General features: G+C 41.6%; 1 protein-coding gene across 1 annotated transcript; it reads left to right on the forward strand.

The window, feature by feature from the left end:
• The first annotated feature begins 16,164 nt into the window (after nt 1–16,164).
• On the forward strand, nt 16,165–19,697 carry LOC147882649 (uncharacterized). Its single transcript, XM_087400620.1, has 3 exons — nt 16,165–16,888; nt 17,068–17,464; nt 17,811–19,697. Exons 1-3 carry the CDS (start codon nt 16,702–16,704, stop codon nt 19,390–19,392), a joined length of 2,166 nt encoding a protein of 721 aa, XP_087256746.1. The 5' UTR covers nt 16,165–16,701; the 3' UTR covers nt 19,393–19,697.
• The last annotated feature ends 602 nt before the right edge of the window (nt 19,698–20,299 follow it).

Consider the following 20,299-nt stretch of genomic DNA (forward strand, 5'->3'; position numbering starts at 1 on the left):
CCAATAACAAGTGAAAAAAGATGGATGACACATGTCATTCAATAGGCCTGCCCAAAAGAAATGGGGAGACGAAGGGGGGGGACTAGGGACGAGTGGTGGAGTGAGGGAAGCTAAGAGAGAGAGAAAGAGAGAGACTAGTGGTGGAGTGAGGGAAGTTAAGAGGAGAATGTGGAGTCGAAGGGTGGGTGGGCTAGAGAGGAGTGGTGGAGTGAGGGAAGGAGAGAGAGAGAGGAAGAGAGAGAGACCCAAAATCTTTACTTATGCATAATTGCCACATTTATTGGGAAACTCCCCTATTTTAGCTTTGCCAAAGTAGAACCATTGCTAAGGCTCCCTGTAAGGGCAGGCCAAAAATGTGGGTAGTAGTGAAACTAATCGAGAGAGTGAGACTTTGGACCACGATGGGAAGAGTTGAAAAATAGAGGTGTATCCTATGTTTGGCCACTACCATGGAGTGTTAATCCTTGAGTCTCTTTTAGCTAAGGAGGTGAGTTAAAATGGGAGGATTGGAGGCTTGGGACATATAAAAGGACTGGGAGAACTATAAAGTTGACCCAGGAAAAAGACAGAGTGTCGGTGGGAAGCCGGCCAATAGGGCGGCGGGAGGCCAAATCAAGAGGATTCCCCAAGCCCTCAAATAATAAACACTAGTTATATTCTAAACTTTGTATTCAAAGACGGCGTTTTGAGTGGCCGCTAGTTTTCCCAAAACTGGCGATGGCAACTAGCTGTTTGCAATTGGGCCCGCCTCTGCAATTTTTTCAGTGGGGCCCTTGCCCTGCGTGTCACTGACTGCAGGAGATTCCTCTCGCGGGCTGAGGGCTCTATAGTAGCTGTTGATGAGCTGGCATGATGTGACCCTTTTCAACGATCACCATTTTACGGATGTACTTTCTGTTTTTACTTTCCACTGGCCTTTTGATCACATTTCTAGCTTTTTGTGGCCTTTTTTACCCCTTCAATGATTGAGTGCCGTGACACGTGTCATATTACTAACGGTGTTTGTCACTGTTTGAGATGAAGCTCCCTTCATTATTGGAACTGCTTTACATTACTGGTTAAAGGGCGGGTTCAACATCCGATAAAATTCTTCTTGCATTATATTCTGTTTAAACCTTGGATGATCATGGATCCTTACTATTATTCCTCAACCGTTAATAAAAAAGCAGCCTGCACTGCAGGCAGGATTCTTTAATTTAAATAAAAAGTCGTAACTCCACTCTCTGTAGAGGAATCGCTCCATGATTGGCAATGGGCATTCCGCTAGTGACAAAATCGAACACATAGCATTTTTAGAAAGTACCGTCACACTTTGTGAGAAGTTTTATTTATGCTACTTAGGATCTTGGAAGCGATTTTAAGGACGGAAGAGAAAGAGCGGTTTTTCCAAGTCACACTTTTGGCCTGTAGCCAGATGGCTGTTCTTTTTCGGATACTGTACGTACCTTGCTTCGATGGGACCAACCATACAAAGCAAAATAGTTCATTATTTTGCCACCTGGCCAACAGCAACCTCGTTAGACAGGTCTGTTCATATGACGGTATCTGTCCATCACCACACATTTCGAATGGTTATTAAAAACATGTAGGCAGGGAACGTGTAGTACGTAGAAACAAACATGGCGGATAAAAATACGTCGGTCTCGCCTCTATATCACTCCCACCGGGCTCTCTAGAGAAGAAATTCTATTCAGCCCTCCATCTGCGGCATGAAAAATTGACCCCCGTCACGCTTCATCATGCTGACTGATAGTCACGAGTCATCTTTTTTAACGTTCTACACGATGATTTGAATCATCGTGACTGTTGAATATAAAATTTTCGAAAGCTGGCAGGTCATCGGAGGTCGCATTACATGAATTAGCACCCGGGAAGAGGTATTAATACACTCTGGCGACTCAATTCATGGTTTTATTCAAAAAAACAAACGCGCGTGGCCTCACTATAGTCATGGTTTTATTCAAAAAAACAAACGCTGTGGCCTTCCACTATAGTGATAAAGCAAACGAATTTTTAAAAGGGTGTACGATATTAAAAGGTACATTTTTTCAATTTTAATTTTCATAAAAATTAGTGTAATTGATCACAAAAGGAGTTTCAATCCTCCACTATAAAGAAAGCAGTGCTAATAAGAGTCTACCCAAAGATTCCTTGGAGTTCACCAAGACACTAAAGGCAAGCAAAATGATCTCAAACCCCCAAGAATCAACTGGACAGTGCCGCAAGCTTTGCCTCTCAGTTTCCTAAATTCTCAACAAGAGAGCAGCCCTCAAGTAGGGCCAAAGTGTCGCCATAATTGAGCTAAACCCTTGTGTATCGCCAATAAAAATAGCCCTCCAACTCAACACACATGAAAAGGCAAGCAAAGGCTAGAACTTCTCACCGCCTTCGCTAAATGCTATCACACCCCAAACAAATCCAAAAACGATGGTGAACAAAATCAACAAGGACTCCACATAGGGGGCACAAAGAGAGGGCCAAGGATTTAAAACGTACGTTTTTAAAAATTAAAATCCGTATTTTTTGATTTAAAAACGTGACGTAACGCTAAAAAACATGGTTCTTTACATTGGTTGTCGACCGAGAGCCTACCACGTGGTTTGTCCTCTTACTGCATGGTATGAGCTTTCGAACACCGCATGGTAGATAACCATACCAAGCTGTATGAGGGACCCCGCACGGTCCCTCAGTAATACCGCGGGGTTTTTTTAGGGTGCCAAGAGACACCACTTAGTAATGCACCCATACCACATGGTGATTGTCATATTGGCACGTGTGTCATCGTGGATCATCCGATTTGGAATGATATGCAATTGTGACCATTGACACACCACACGGTCAGGACAAGTGCCGCATGGTGGAGTTGCGAGATCTTATAGAAAGACCCTGCTCCCGCCACTATCGCCCTATGCATACCTATTGCTTTTTCTCGCATTTTCTCTTGGGTCTTTGGGTGAATTCTTCTATAGCTTTTGGTGTCGGTCAGTCAGGCCAAGTGATGACTTGTCTCAGTCGGTCAGATTCACCTTGCCCTGGCTGACTATCAGTAGGCAATTAGAGAGAGGGATATAGAGAGAGAGAGTGAGGGAAAGAGAGGGAGCGAAAGAGAGAGAAAGAGAGAGAGAGAGAGAGAGAGAGAGAGAGAGAGAGAGAGAGAGAGAGAGAGGGGGGGGGGGGAGGGGAAGGGAGATACATACAATTTATAATTTTCCCAGCCTTTCGACAGCTCTTTGCATTATTAATAATCAATTGAATAATATTGTTAGGACTAATGTCTTCAATGCATCTACTTAGCTGCTCTGCATGAATTCTTCCATCTTGGCCTCACCGCTTGTATCAATCGATTGTCGAAAAGCCTTCACTTTGAATTTCACAACCATGACATTAATCCTCTTGCTAACATTCTACCATCCATTTGATATGATGGTACAAGCCATTTTCTCAATGTCATCGTAAACCACTTGTTGCATCTCCTCTTTCATCCTATTATAGTATGCATCCAATATGCTGTTACGGATGGCATCATAACTAGGCATTGTGAAACCTGGGCCATCTTTGGCGACAGAGGCCATGGCTTTTTTCCAATGTGGGCTTTGCACCATGCTCAATGGATATCTCATGCGATAGATAGCTTTAAACACATCTTGTTGTGCCTTCTCGATATGTTGTGCGAAGCTTCTAAGGATAATTGCTGCACACGTGCACGGGCATTTAAACGAGGCACATTATTGGATTGTCCTCTTTCCATATGCACGTTCGAGGAACTTGCCGACTGTGCAAGGGATCCTATGCCACTAGTGTGTGTAGTTGCACTTTGCGAACTTTCCATCATATCATTGATTGCTCACCCAGGGATCCAAGACCTATGGTTCTTTCTTCGATTATAAGTTGAGACTGGTGGCGTGCGACTATGTTATCCACAATTGTGTCTACACTTGTGGATGTTTGACCACCCAAAATGGCTACCACCCTTTCCACTCCCTCCAACCCTTGCACTTTTCAATCTGTGTTTGAGGATTGCCTAGGAAATGTTTGCACATCTGAGTACCTGAACCCGTGTACTCTTCATGAAAAATGTTACATCTTCGCTTTGTGGTAGTTACGAGTGTAACATAATTATGTGCTTTTATAGGGTTTCAGCCTTGTTTCTCTGGAGCCATGTTCATGTCTGTATGCACATACTAATGGATCAATAATGTGCAAAAGTTCTATCTTGACACGTATCAAAAATATTTGTTCTATCTTGATCAAATTTATTTGACAATACATCTTGCATGGAACAATTATTTCATGCAGTCTTATTCTACCAACACTTAGTAAGTGTGCTAGACCTCGAGACGGAGCAACCATCCAATCATCTTTCCCCCTCCTGACATAATTGGATGGTTATAGATGTGGTAATCTGCCTATGGACTTAGGCGTGGGATAGCAAATTGCCTTCTCCCACATCCCACTCTTTCTCGAGTAACCATCTATCTGCATTGTGATCTTTTGTGACATCATGCTCTATACACAAAAGTCGATATTTCACACATGCTAGTGCAGTAGCTAGCACTGTTGACATGCACATAGCAGTTCTTTCTCTCACACCCTCTACTTTTCAATCCCAACCATATGACATAACTATTCAAAAGATTAAAAGCATTTGTTCATGCGACAAGCAGTCTTAAATATATGGACTCAAACAAAATATAGCAATTGATTGATTTATAATACCCATGGTCCAATCAATGTCAAACTCCATTGGAATGGTTTCACATATTAAACGTTCACTCATTTACATCTTCAGCTTGTACACGGGTTACTTTACACTATGCATGGTTAATGCCTTGCAGGATGCTAGCAATGGATTCAACACTTGGTCCTTCACATCTCTTTATTAGTTTTTCTTCATCACCAATCAAATGTTTTCTTATCCTCAAGGCAGATCCTATGAAGACTTGGTTGCAAAAGTTGCACATTCACTTTTGATGACCTAACATTGTAACAAAATCTTGGGGTTTCACAACACTTTGCCCTCGTCCATGAGCCCCATTTTGTGGTTGCTGTTGGCCTTACCCCATCTTCTCTGTCTACCATGATTGCTGTCCATGTAAAAGAGATAAACCATCTTAGATCATTAATATGTTTTTAGCAATTCAAGACAATGTCACTAACATGTCATCGAAAAACAATGTAAGTTTGCTAGACCTCAAGATAGAGCAACCATCCAATTGTCTCAATCGTCTTGCCCCCTCCCAACATAATTGGATGGTTATAGATGTGGTAATTTGCCTATGGAAATAAGCATGGGATGGCAAGGTGCCTTTTCCCACATCCCGCTCTTTCTTTAGTAAGCATCTATCTACAATATGATCATTTGTGACATCATGCTTTGTACGCGAATGTTGGTATTTCACACACACACACACTAGTGTAGTAGCCAGCAATACCTACATGTGCACTTATCATGACTCTTTGTTTGAATCTACGAAGTAAAGGACACCTACCTAGGTTAGACATACTTAACATGAGTTTAGACATACATATCATACCTACATAAGTTCAACTAATTGTTCTGAAAAGAAAGTATTACAATCTACACATAAATGCATGGTATAGTATGCCACAAATTTCATCTTACAAGTAAGCATACAAGTATAGCCCGTAACGTTCTCTAGTATGTAATTTGCAGGTTGATACAAGCTGGCAATTGTGAGCTACACAATCGGATAGACTTTCAATGGGTTGTTATCAGCTGGCGAATGCGAGCCAGAACTGGTGAAAGCCAAGTATTTTTATTTTCATAATAAGTACATATAAACTATATTATATCGTTTACTATTTCACATCCATGTGCAAGTAGTTACTGGTCAGCATATGTGGACCACCCACTGGCACATGGTTCAAAGATATTCTATATGCATATGCAAGTAGTTACAAGTCAGCATATGCGGAGTCCCCACTAGTACATAGATACTTGCTTTCAAAGCCATCTATATCTTTTACTATTTTTTTGTAACCTATATAGCTAATGACTACTAAACATGTAATTTCTTTACAAGTTTATAAATACCAAAAACTATAAGGTTACACTAAATTTTAAAAGCTAAATGGCTAATGCCTACAAAAATAACTTTCTTTTTTATTTTTTCATGAAAATAACTTCAAATATATTTAAAAAAACACTATTCTTTATGAAAATAATCCTTTCAAATCACAAATGATAAACCATAAACTAAGAGCTTTGCATTTATCCATTTTGCATCCTAGTGGGTAGATATCAGCTAGCATGAGCGAGCCCACCACTGACATTGGACACTTTTTAAAAGGATACAAAAACTTACAAATTAGTTTGGAAGCTTTCTTTGTCCCTTTTTGCTTGTCCTTCTTTGTTTTTTTAAAGACTCCAAGTAGAGCTAGATTCTTAGGAATGCAAATAGTACGAGGTGGGTGCACATTATATATAAGATATTGACCCCGTGGTATGTCTACTGTACTGCATGGTATGTGCAAAAAACCATGCGGTAGTTGAACTGTACCATGCGGTATATCTATCACTGCTCGGTATAGATAAATACCAAGCAGTATATCTATCTTCTTACCATACGATGTGTAGTTTTACCATGTGTGATGGGCTGTAGTTGGTCCCGATAAAAAAACATGGCGAGGTCGATTTAAATCACTCCAGGGGGGTCCAAAAAATGTTTAAAATGTTTTAATTTGCCGGTTTAAAATGCTCGTTTGAATTCCCTCCCAAATCCCTGGAGAGGGAATAAAGGGTTCACGCCACACTATTTGGCCAACTCACCTCTAGCAACCAAGATTACATAATCTTCCATAACAAAACTTTGCCTTGCCAACCTAATACAATTTCCAAATGAAGACGATTCTATTGATCCAAAGATCCCACTTCCAATTCAACTCTGTGTGACAATGTACCATATAAGCACAACCACCTATAAAACATCTTCACCAAAGCTTTACTAAGGGCCACAACACCTCCTAGAGACCATTGGTGGGCCCCCTCTCACTCATAGATGCAATGTAGTTAGACAACCATTCTTTAGGAATGCAAGTCAACACTCTTGCCAAGAGTGATTTCTCTCTTAACTATCAAACCTTTGTAGTTCTCCAATTTACCAAAGTCAAGTTCAACAGATTTGAGATAGGTCCCCTTCTTTTGAAGAATTCGAGCACTAAACAAATCCATCCTCATAAGGGGATTCACATTATGCATTATCACCCTACTACACCATAAGTTCCCCCACAAACTGGGATCCCCATAAGGGCTCTCCACATGAGGATTGGTCCTATTGCCTTCTAAGCTGTCCCTAGACCCGCCACACAACCTCCACAAGGAATAGACAAAAAATCAAGTCATACCTATCTAGACTCCTCAAGACCCTAGTCTCACACCCTTGTCTTTCCCCACAGACCAATTCAAACAATCAACCCAAGGAGCTCAGCTATGCTAAAAATTTAAGGGATCTATCTACATAGGAAAGCCCATTTTTCACCCCACATCAGGGATCCCCAACCCACCCTTGGATTTGGTCTGTGGATCCCATGGGATGAACTGCACTTTTCTCCTCCTTCCATCTTTGATACATAAGCATTTTTCTAGTACTCCCTTGTCATTGTTTGAAGTTCCACACCAAAAGCCTGATACATTGTGGTAGCACCACTAACACATGTTGAATGATCACCAACCTAGCATTCCACTCAAGTGTTACCACTTCCCAACCACGAAGCCTATCTTTTAATTTATCTTTGGAACACCCAAATATTTGTTTTAAAGTTAACCTTGACCCTGATTCATGGAATCCATCTCCTCTCTTTTTCTTGATTTTCCTTGGATGATCCATAATGTGATATAAGCAGTAAATAGTCAACCTTACCCTATCTTTCTTGTTTCCTTGCAAAAATAAAGTTGATTTCTTACCACAAAAAGAGTTATTGCTATTTTGTTGTCCTTGTACTTTTTGAACTACAACTAGATTTTGTCTTTCCAAAAGGTGTTGAACGTGCTCTCACTTCGAACTAGCTTGTAGGTTGCTGAGAATTGATGAGGAATTGATTCTTGGGTGAATCTAGATCTAGGAATTTTTAACATACAATTACCAAAACATAAGGTATGGATACACAACATAAAAGACAATGTAGAAAGAGGAGAAGGGATGGAATGTTAGTTTGAGGATAGGATGGGATGAGGATGTGTGTGTGTTTAAAAACTAAAACTTTTTAACAACACAACACACGAAGCTCAAATAAGGATAGATAAGAGATTTTTCATTATATGGGTGTACATGAAATATGTATAATATAGGTACAAAATGGGTGGCAAAAGCTTAAATTATTCTATATAGGCTTTGCCTCTTCATTGCCCCTAAACATGAAACAAGGATCATAGGGAGCCTCCAACTAATAAATCAAGAAATTACTTGTTAAGACTATAAATGAAATTGCTATTTGGTTATACACTAAGCATGTAACTAGACCACTAAGAAGGCTCATCATAGAGCATTTATCTCTCTATTTCTAGTCCAAAGCACTGATGGAAGACCTTTGGAGCTTAGAAGAGCTCTAGATGGAAAAAGATGACTTCCATGACAGTTTCATATGCCAACCATGTGTTCAAAGTGGTTTAATAGGCATTATACTCTTACATGCCCTATTCATGTAAGAAAATGGAAAATTTTCAAAATTGAATATGTGAACCTCTCCATTTCTTAGCTATTCTTAATAATATCTTGTATTGTTGATAGTTTAAGGGCAAGATGAGCCAATTTCTTGAGTTCCCTAAAATACAAATCTCCAATATGTCCACCCATGAAGATGATCAGCACACTTACCCCCAATGGTAAAAAGAATGAGCGCTTCCAACTAGCAAGTTTCGTTATGTATTAAGAAGACACTGTCATGAGGTTGCCCCATCAAGGTCAACCATGAGGACACTGTCATGAGTATTATGAAGACACCATCATGAGGCTGCCCTATCAAAGTCAACCATGAGGGTTGTTGCATCAATGTATACCGTTTCATAGTCCATGACTCTAGGAATGCTTTCCAAATAACAAAATATTTTTGGAATGCTAGGACATTTTGTTCTCCATGAAGACTCAAGTACTTAATGATGTTATAGAGCTATAGAAGCTACTATCACATCATACCCACTATGTGTGAGACCACTAATGGAACTTAAAGTCAAAATGATATTGAATATCAAGGTGGAAGAGGATCTTGACAATCCATCTTATTGTACACCTTAGGGTCAACCAGATGAAGCCTTGGTCAACAAGTCTATCAATGCTTTAAGCTGGCTATAATAAAGATGTAAAGTAGCTGCTAAAGAAAACATCCATGCATCTAATTGGTTTGGAGCTCAAAATCCTCCCATGTCAAAGGTAAATTGTCAATTCCTTTATAGATCATCATCTAGAAAGAGAATTTAAAGGAGTAACATGTGAGTAAGACACAAATATGCATAGATTTGTCATAATGAGACTAGGACCTCCTTTGGCTACGATCACAATCAATCTATGCACTACAATAGTTATAGGGTGTATCAAATTCAGGGATTTAAAAAGTACATTAAAAAAATATATATAATACATACTTTTCTATTATAAAATATATGTCTAGATGTTCTAAATGAAAAAACACATTTTTTCCAATCAGTTGGAGGTAACCTTTTATTGACCGGCAAAATACTATGTAGTATATAAAAATAACGCATGGTAAACCAAAATACCACGTGGTAAATTCAACACCACGTGGCGACACATGATGTAGCTTTGGGGCCGTAAAAATGCCATGCGCTAACTCAATTTATGATGTGGTATTTATGCATAGAAGCTCTAACTGAGGCCCCTTCCCTCGTTTCCCCTCACATGCTGCCAGAATCCCACTTCGTTGTCATTTTACCTCACTTCTCTTTGGTGAGTCTCACTTTTTTTTGCTATTTTTGTGTGTGTGTCAATCAGGTCAAGTGATGGCTCACTTCGGTTGGTCGGAATCTGGCTAACTGTAGGATGCTAGAGAGAGAGAGAGAGAGAGAGAGAGAGAGAGAGAGAGAGAGAGAGAGGGGGGGGGGAGGGAGATGAAGAGGGAGAGGGAGAGAGAGAGAGAGAGAGAGAGAGAGAGAGAGGAAGGGGGGAGACAGAGGGGGGGAGAGAGAGAGAGAGAGAGAGAGAGAGAGAGAGAGAGAGAGAGGAAGAGGGAGAGGGGGGGAGAGAGAGAGAGAGGGGGGGGGGCTTAGGGAGGGAGGGGGAGAGAGAGAGAGAGAGAGAGAGAGAGAGAGAGAGAGAGAGAGAGGAAGAGGGAGAGGGAGAGAGAGAGAGAGAGAGAGAGAGAGAGAGAGAGAGAGAGAGAGAGAGAGAGAGAGAGAGAGAGAGAGATGCATGTTTGTGTATCAATCTAGCTAGGAGATGGCTCGCTTCAGCTTGTTAGAAATACCTTGCCTAACTTGTTTCACTTTTCGATAAATCAGATCAAAGCCTGGTGATTGCTCACTTGTACTAGTCAGAATCCCCCCGCTTTGATATAGTGATATAACATATTTATTTATTTTTTAGTTATATATATAGGTGTAAATAGAGCTAGGTTTTGTTCAAATGATGGCCCGCTTTTGCCGATCGGTTCATCTCGAAAATAACCTTCTCCAACCACATGTGTGATTGGCAAAGCTTATCTAGATCATCTTCGTTACGTGATGTACTTACATTCTTCGTTACGTGATGTACTTACATGTTTCCTATTCTAGACTCTACCACCTTGATAGGTTGATTCTAGATAGCAACTTTACAAAGATTATTAATACATTAAAAACACTTTGCATGGTGATAGTCAATTTTGTGAGTGGGCTATGGCTTAATTGACATTAACGCTCTAAAACATATTTAGTATTTGAGATTCTATGGTGTGGAAGCTCCATGAAAATTATTTTGCATGATGATAGTCAATTGTGTTGCATATCATTGTGAGTGGCTTAATTGATATTAGCATTGCATGTGTAATTCTTGTGTTTCTTTAATTTTAAAGTAGTTTTAGCACTTACATAATGATTGTTGCATGCTTTAGATCACTATACATTCATCCGTCATGGCAACAAAAGAGATCGAGATAGCCGAGCTGAAGGCCAAGATTCATATGCTTATCTATCAGTTAGCAATTGAACATATGGTAGGATTGAGCGATCAAGATATTCATGCCATTGTAACTTCAAAATATTTGCAAGATCAAATTCAAGCCGAGTATTTGAAAATCTTTACATGAAATGGCAAAGACATGGCCGAATGTTAAGGTATGGAGATCCAATAGGTTAATGGGACATATTTGCTAAGGCAAGAAATGTCACCTTGCCTATCAATGAAGGGGAGAAGCTTGCACTATGGATGATTGAATGGAAGGAGTTGAAAGCTTCGAATCGAAAAAAATATATAAAGGAGAAAGGGGTTGTAGAAAAAGTGACGACTAGTGCCTTGGTCCATTTCACCAAGATGGCTAGTGGGCCAAATGCAAATACTGATCTAGCACAAATTGAAAGGAGGGCACAGATACAACTATGCACATCATATGCCGACATGTTCTCTCACACAGTGCACTTTCTATTGGAAGCACTAAAAATGCATGAACTAGTGGGCAAAGGAGGATAAGGGAAGGTTTATCAGGTACAAGTTTTGGGTGTCTCAAAACATCATGGTACGCTAGCAAGGGGAGTAATAGAGATGATGCCCATGCTCATGCATCACTAAAGAATGAGCTAGTGATGACAGTGGTCCATAGAGTTGTTTGTCAGGTATTAGGAGACTCACACACCAAAGAGATTTGGGTTTTCACTCCATTTTTCAATGGAGGTAGTGTGAGGCGATATGCTGATGTGTCTCCCACAGCTTTATGGAACATATGTGAGATGGGTTAAAACTATGCATCGGAGAGAAGAACCATGCTTCGACTAGAATTCCTTGCTCACCAAATTTCGAGCAAGGTTGTTTTGTCAGCATGCTTTGTCTATTGCTACTACTATTGCAAGGGCTTTGAGAGCAGTCCATGGAAAAAAGATATGCTCACATAGATCTATAGGCAACCAACTACATGTTGGATTTCATAGGGGATGACGAGTCAATGTGAATAGTAATCATTGATTAGGGAAGAAGCCTACATTGGACTGAAAATAAGTATTAGCAAGACCCGACCCATGCTCCTCCAAAGGCATGGTTAATATCGGTCCAAAATTTGTGGGCCTGTCTATGCAAAATCCCTCTACCATTTTGGTGCCCATTACTTTCATACAAGATGGACCTAGAGTGTTTTAAAATGCACACACGCATGCACCCACACATGCACATGCACACATGCATGCATGCACGGGTGCACACACATGCACACACACATGCGTGTGTGCGCGCACACACACACACACACACGTGCATGCATGCATGCATGAGATAGGCACATGTGTGCACACATGCAGATACGTTTGCATGCATTTGTGCTTGAGATTGACACATGTGCATGCATACGCGTACACTTCTGTTTATGTAAGGGGTGCAACCTCCATTTTTCTAAAAACAATGTACTTGTATACAAAATAGCACTTTCTTGTACAAAAATTAAATATGGCATTTCAACACCCTTTTCCATATATAAAGAAAGGTCACTGACTCAATGATGCATTTTTATTGATGAATAGATTGGTCAAGCAAGGGGAAGAAGATAAGATCATGCTTGTGTGCAAGAGGTGTGCATGCGCACACACACACATATGTATGTGCATGTAGGTACACACACACACACACACAATTTTATTTATCAGGTTTACACACACGATGAGGTATAGGAGTGAGTATCGATCTCCTTAAACAATAATGTAATTCTGGATTAACTATATCCCTTATCTTTCATGTGCTTGATAGGTTATGGGAAGAGATGTCTAATCCCTTGTCCCCCTAAGAGTCTTCACTTTCAAATGAAAGTAAATTCCATATTACATTATAGGTGGTGTCCAATGTCTGTGATTAGTACAGGCCTCTAATTGTTGTCCTTGTAGGATATCAACGAAAAACATGCTCTATATCCTCTTGGATGGGCCCCATATTAAGTGTGGTTGGTAACATAACTCCAAGCTTGCATAGTCGTCTAAGTACTAGTACCATACAATCGGTTTTGGTTTTCAGTTTAGTAATGGCTACTCTTTCCTTTGAATTCTAACTATTGGTTTCTTATACAAAGACATTGTATCCAACCTCATGTGAATTGGGAGTATGCAACTACTTATAAAAACACTTTTCACACTTATAGTACTTATCCATTTCTATCATACAGAAGTCACTTAGCATTTTATTAGCTGGGGAGTAAGTTCCACATGGTGGGCTTAATTGCCACCATATGGTGTTACCCTTTGGGTTGGGGTGGGCCACACACACACACACACATGCACACACTTACACAAAAGCTTTTTTAATTAATTTGTTCTTTAATTAATTTACTCCTCCTTTAAATGCAACTTTAGTCTTATGGTATCTTTTCCTTTAAAACTGACTTAATGCATTATTTATTAGTGCTTTCCTTTGTAAAATCATTATACTTTTATATGCTAGAATCTAGAGGGATGTTCTTATTCCTAGGTCAAGCAATAACAAGGCAGGGGAAACATGCATTACCTGTCTATCCAAATTAAGCTATACTCTTCTAAAATATGGTTTATTTGGATGGTGGCAGGTAAGTAACCCTAACCTTGGAGCCTGGGCTACCTAACGGATTCGATAAGTATTTACTCATTTTTTGAAACGCTCCACGGTTTTGGTTCTAATAATATGTCATTTTACATTAAACTTAATTTGAGTTCTTGAAGCATTTATTCTCCATATCTGAATTAAATTCTAGTTAATGTTGTTAAGCTATTCTATGACTGAATAGATTGTATGGTTCATTTATTGATGGGATTATTAAATGTACACACACACACATACACAGACACAGACACACACACACACACACACACACACACACACACACAGAGAGAGAGAGAGAGAGAGAGAGAGAGAGAGAGAGAGAGAGAGAGAGAGAGAGAGAGAGAGTTTTTATATTGATTGGCAACATGAACAAGATATAGAGTATGTTTGGCTTATAAAGATAGACATGACATGAAAAAAATGCTTACATAGTGAGCATGCTTATGCATCACCATGGGGTGTAGATCCTGAACAGTGCTCCTATCACTCTCCTATCACATGTGCTTAGGATGCTACTTGCAAACATTTTTGTATATGTCTCGTATATTTGAGAAGCCCCCTTATGCATAATAGCCCTTTTGAGAGAAAGGGTGTAATAGCTAAATACACCTAGCCACCCTTAGATACTACCACCTATATACATACTTAAATACTTTAGGTATCGACCCTATATCTTAGCCACCAATATTTTAGATTTTGCACACTTCAAGGACGCATATAGTCTCTATGCAATGTGCATCACAAGTTCATATGATATCACTATTGTTAGTTTGTGTTATATAGCACGATTGTAAGGGTTCCAAGGTAGTATGTGAAAGGGAGTGCACCGTTGAGGTTGCATGAGAGGGGAGATACACCATAAGGGAGCTTCTCATGTGTAAAAAGGTAGGTCAATACCATAAAAGTGAGTTGTTAGAGTTAAGAGAAGGTTGTGTAGTTGATAGATGCTTAGATTTAGCTCCACATAGTGGATTAGTTGACAACACATAGAGGTGAGATGAGAAGTGAGAGGCATTTACCAAGGTATGATGTGCTAAAATTGTTTATTCGAGGGGCCTAGAATTGAAAATGTCCATAGAGATCTAATAAGTTATCCATTTTAGAGTTCTAACACAATATCGATAGTCTAACATGATATTAACTTGTAACCTTTGGGAGAAACAACAAGGCAGTTCACCCTAGTCTGCACACTTCGATTCTAAAGAGTTGAGATGGTGACCTTTATTCCTTTATTAGATATTGGATGGACTAGCCCATTACTACACTGTAGTTAAAATGAGCTCAAATGTGTGTGACTCAATGAGGACTCAAACCTAACATGTGAGTAACAAGTCCAAAACTTAAACATTCATCAACAAATAATCAAGTGCTTGTCTAACTAGAGAGCACTTATTCCCCTTTAGTATGCCTTCAAAGATTCAATAGCAAAGGGAACCCTATGCCAACATTACGCTTGTGCCCATAAAGAAGAGATTCATTATAACTTTGCAAATTATGGCTTGGCTAGTTGCACACGTGTAGACTCTGAGAGGATGTGGTAATGCTCCAGTAAAGCACCATGTTCCATAAAATGATACAATGAGGTCCTTATGGTTAATCGATATATGCTTATTGCAGACTCTTTCAACCCTAAAGACCCCATGGTTTTCTTTTGCATGATTAATGATAATCACTCCATATGGGAAAAGGAGTTAACATCCACTCCAATGTTGGACCAAAAACATGATGGTAGTGTTCACTAGCTTGGGTATCGCGTGTTGACTCTAGTGTTCATAAAAAACTCCCAAATTATGCACAATGCAAGTGCACATTTTGCAAATATACCACATAAATTTGATTATGAAATCTCGAAAATATTTAAAACTTCTCATGCCTGTTCAATATTTTGGCCTACGAACTTGAAAGTTTTAGGAAAAACCTGCTACATGGAAGAGTGTAGGTTTCTCGATTTGCAAAAATAAAAACTTCTGTGAGATCATCACTGTGCTTACTGTGCAATGTAAGGAGTTGGAGTCAAGGAGAACTTGGTGTGGCAATTGTCGCCATGACGCGAGGGCAAGGCAGGGGGTGTACAGGGCAAGGCAGGGGGTGTACAGGGCAAGGGGGCGAGCAAGTGAGATGTGGTAGCACAGAAGGGGCGGGGGTCCCACACCTTGAGCATGACAAGAAACGATGTGAAGTGGGGGCAAGGGTGAGGTGGAGGTGACAAGGGGTGGGGCAGAGGTGAGGTAGGATAGTTTGTCGTGGAATGGGGGAGCATGATTCCAAAGAGGGGATAATACAAAACAAATACAAGGCTCCCGTCAAAGACAAAGACAAGGCCCTCCTTTTCAATCAAAACCTCTTCTTCATATTAACCATCATTATTATTAGCATTTTGTTAACGTAGACTATTTCCACTACTTGTTCTTCTGCTTCTTTCCATCTTCATCATTCTCATCATTATCGAACCCAGCGACTAAATCCATTCCCGTGCTTCTCCTCTCTTCCTTTCCTCTCTCTCTTTTGTTGCTTCTCGTGATGCTTGCTTGCGGCTATGGCGGTCTCCCCACAGACAGCATAACGCCAATCGTCCCTCCCGCCTTCCTTCCTCACTCCCCCCCCCCCCCCCCCCCTCCCGTCCTCCTTTTCCATCCCATCCAAGTTTGAACGACCCACCCATGACGATCACGACATCCCTTCCCCATTCCCGCACTCTGTCTCCCCCCCCGCCTCGTACTACAGTGATCCCGCTCTGCTCCTACTTCTCCTCCTCCACCTCCTCCCTTGCCTCATCAGCTTCCCTCCTCCTCCCGACTGGCGCTCTTTAGGTCTGTGAGATCCGGCCCTTTGATTCCACCCTCTTGTAGCTTGACCGGCAGCTGCAGCTTGAAACTCATTCGGGATCACTTAGATAATATAGCGGGCTCGGTAGCCGATCGCATATACTTGCAGCCGGCTGGATTTTGGACAATTGTAGTGCTCCGAGCGACCCTCCTTAGTAACGATGTCTAATCTCAGTTCGGCTTCCGGGGAAGATAGTGGCTCTTCTGGGAAGGGAGGTGACGGTGTCTTTGGGCAGGAGCGGCAGAATCCGACGTCAAGTAACGCGACGACTGCTCCGATGACTAATGGTTCCGGTCAGCTCCAAACTCCGGCCGTGAAAAGGAAAAGAAATCTTCCTGGCACGCCAGGTTAGTGATGAAGGAAATCATTGCCTGCAATAGTATGCTGGTTAACGCATTGAATCTGTGAATAGCTTCTTCTATAGTAAGCTTCTATGTATCGCAGCTTTTCGCCCCGTCAGACTGCTTCTATGCCACATATTTTCTGATCTGATCACGTTTTTCGCGCTGATGGGTGTTGGCTGCAGACCCAGGTGCCGAAGTCATAGCCCTCTCTCCCAAAACTCTCATGGCAACAAACAGGTTCATCTGTGAGATATGCAACAAAGGATTCCAACGCGACCAGAACCTGCAGTTGCACAGGCGCGGTCATAACCTGCCCTGGAAATTACGGCAACGGACGAGCAACGAAATTAGGAAGAGAGTGTACATTTGCCCGGAGCCAACCTGCGTGCATCATGATCCGTCGAGGGCTCTGGGTGATCTAACTGGCATCAAAAAGCATTTCTGCCGAAAGCATGGGGAGAAGAAATGGAAATGTGACAAGTGCTCCAAGCGATACGCCGTCCAGTCGGATTGGAAGGCGCACCTCAAAACCTGCGGAACACGAGAATATCGTTGCGACTGTGGAACCTTGTTCTCAAGGTTGGGTGTTGCATATTTCAGATTTAGTTATCGGTTCAGAACGCTTTCCAAGTTGTAGGCGATTAGATTCCATGCAAAAATCTCGGAACTTGATCGCCAAGCAACGCCGTGTCTTCGTTGTCGCTGTTGATCTTGCCCGCGTTTGACTGCGATTGTATTGTTGACTATAATGATTGATGCACGCTAGCGTAAACGTAACCAATCTATCTTTTGATATCAGAACCAATCGATCGTAGAAAGCGTCGCAAACTTGACAATTTGGCTAGGTTTCCATGTTTCTCTCGTGTCCATTAACGCCCAGCAAACGGACTGACGGCAGTAATGATACACTGTTTGCTGAAAGCAGGAGGGACAGCTTTATCACTCACAGAGCATTTTGTGATGCCTTGGCCGAAGAAACTGCCCGCGTCTCCGCTCACAGGGAGGGCGGAAGCGAGCAGTCTGGTGCCCGTGAGAATGGTCCATCTGCTGCGATGGGGGCAACTTCGTCGCCTCATGGCGCTATCTCTCAATTGAGTGTAGGTCCAACGGATGCTGCTCTCACTTCTTCGGAGGTATCAAAGCCTGGAATGCCTGACGATATATCCAATTTTGCAGTGATGGAAGGTGGAATTGCGTCGTTGTCGTCCAAGTGGATGCAAGGTGGCGTAGGGCTGAATTCGTCTGCAGCTGCAACGAGTAAAGGTGCAGGTTTATCTCTCTGGCTAGGAACCGGCCCAGGACCCGGTCCTCCTGGTGCGCTTCAGCAGATGATGGGAGGCCTTGGAACTCAACCCTCGCCAGATTCTGGTCCTCCGTTCTTGATGTCAAGTTCCAGAGGGATGAATGAGGTCGGGATTTCTGGAATGATGGGTTCAGAAGAAGATGACACAATGCGTCCTCACAAGCTAGCTAGAGGTATGCTACCTTTGTCCACTGGTGCCGGGGATATGTTCGCGAGTTTGTTTTCTTCAGGTAATGGATATTCGCCACCACAAGGCTCTGGCGTTGGACAGAACGCCAGCCATGGCATGGTAGGGCTGCCAAGTTTTGCAGGAGTGATGAATAATCCCTTGGATCGAAGTTCCACAATGTCTGCGTTTGCACTTTCTTCTGCTGGATTATCTGGTAGCATTTCTAATTTCAGAAGTGGAAGTGCACCATCGGCATCGACGTCCGTCTATAATCAACAGCAGCATACAGCAAGTGCTCAAATGTCTGCTACAGCCTTGCTTCAGAAAGCTGCACAGATGGGTGCAACAGCGAGCAACCCTTTTCGGGGCTTTGTTGGAGCGGGGGACTCCACCTCTGGGATTCATGGGGGAGCAAGACAATCCTCAAGGCAAGACCAGGGATTAGCCGGGGTTCTGTCCAACTCTTTGGCTACCTATCCTTCAACAAGGCAGCTAGGGGATCTCACAGGAAATGGCCCAGGAGCACAAAGCTTTCTTGGCTCTTCCTCTGTTCTCGGACATGGTAGGTATAAAGAGAATTCAGGTGTTCAGGATTTCATGAATTCTTTATCTGGAGGAGGAGGTGGATTGTTTGGAAGTGGATTCAGTGATGTGCCTTCTTTACTTGGACTATCTAATGGAGTAAGGGGATATATGCAGCACAGCAACAGCCTCCTGCAGCATCATATGAATGTAGGAGAGAAACTGCGAGACTCTCAATCTAATCTGTTGCATGGAAAGTCTCACTTTCAAGTTGGAGGCTTGCAAAGCGGCGAAGAGGGAGGTGACAAAACAACACTTGATTTCTTAGGTGTAGGAGGACCCAGTGGGATGGCAGGTGCTACTGCAGGCATGGGCAGGACGCTTTCCCAAAGGGATTTAGCAAGCATCAGCTCACTCAGTACAGGAGCAAAGCTGGAGCCTTTCAGTTGTCAGAATGATAATCTGCACTCAGGTGGAGCAAGAGCCCCAGGAAATTCCTGGGATAGTCCTTGAGCTGCACCAGATTTTTGGCTTCTGCCACTCGGATCGACAAAGATGGAAGATGCTCAATATTCAGCAGTTTTATGTTTTTGCCTGGACCTGTGTATCATCAATTGGGGCAGCAGATCCAAATACGTTTCACTCTCTCTTGGGAAGTGCCTGGGTTCCTGTAGAGACTTGTAAATGGAAGGAGGCACATATTGTTGAAAGAGAAGAATGTCAGGCTTAAGGCTCATATTTATACATTATATCTATTTAGATAATCCACTGCCTATTTGCAGTTTCTTCCGAATGAACCATTCATAAGAACTTAGTTTGGCAGAGTTCTGCATCCTTTCAATGTACATTAGCTTTTTTCGTTGCATCTGAGTTAAATCGCGCACAATCTAATCTATCTGCCTTAAGGTATGTTAGCAGAAGTTTACAGTTATGCAGAATTCTCTCATAGAGATTCAACCTACCTTCAAAGTAAGGACAAAACTCGCGACCCTCCTGGCAAGGTATGTGTGCTATAAGCTTTTACAGAAAATATGGGGGTTGTGGGAGTTCTCGTGGATGCAAGATGTGATTCTAGCTCAATGAAAAGGTAGATTTTGGGTGGAAATTTAATGTATCCGATTAAACCCCCGTACTTTAGGACTCATTGAAAGAAAAATGATTGACGGGTGTGCTAAGTTATATACAACGTTGCATTCAAGGACGAACTTTAAATCCGTGCTTACATATGGTTTTATATTCCTTTTGCTTTATAGAAATTGGATTTTATGATTTTTTAAATTAGAAAACCCATTCTTTATGTTTATTTATGTGAATTTATTGGATGTTTATCTCACTACTACATACGGATCCTATTGCGACGCTTAAGTATCGATGTTTAGCATGCACGGGATGCTAATTGTCAATATTTGAAGCGGGCTTC

The sequence above is a fragment of the Dipteris shenzhenensis genome, chromosome 29 (genome assembly GCF_047967505.1).
Source record: "Dipteris shenzhenensis isolate YYH24624 ecotype China chromosome 29, Dip_SZ_1.0, whole genome shotgun sequence".
Taxonomy (NCBI): Eukaryota; Viridiplantae; Streptophyta; class Polypodiopsida; order Gleicheniales; family Dipteridaceae; genus Dipteris; species Dipteris shenzhenensis.

Excerpts from the sequence above, each read along its gene's own strand:
- LOC147882649 (XM_087400620.1), top strand. The coding sequence starts at position 16,702 with ATGTCTAATCTCAGTTCGGCTTCCGGGGAAGATAGTGGCTCTTCTGGG. Across the intron at positions 16,889-17,067 it reads AAATCTTCCTGGCACGCCAG|ACCCAGGTGCCGAAGTCATA; the intron begins GTTAGTGATGAA and ends TGTTGGCTGCAG. Across the intron at positions 17,465-17,810 it reads TGTGGAACCTTGTTCTCAAG|GAGGGACAGCTTTATCACTC; the intron begins GTTGGGTGTTGC and ends TGCTGAAAGCAG.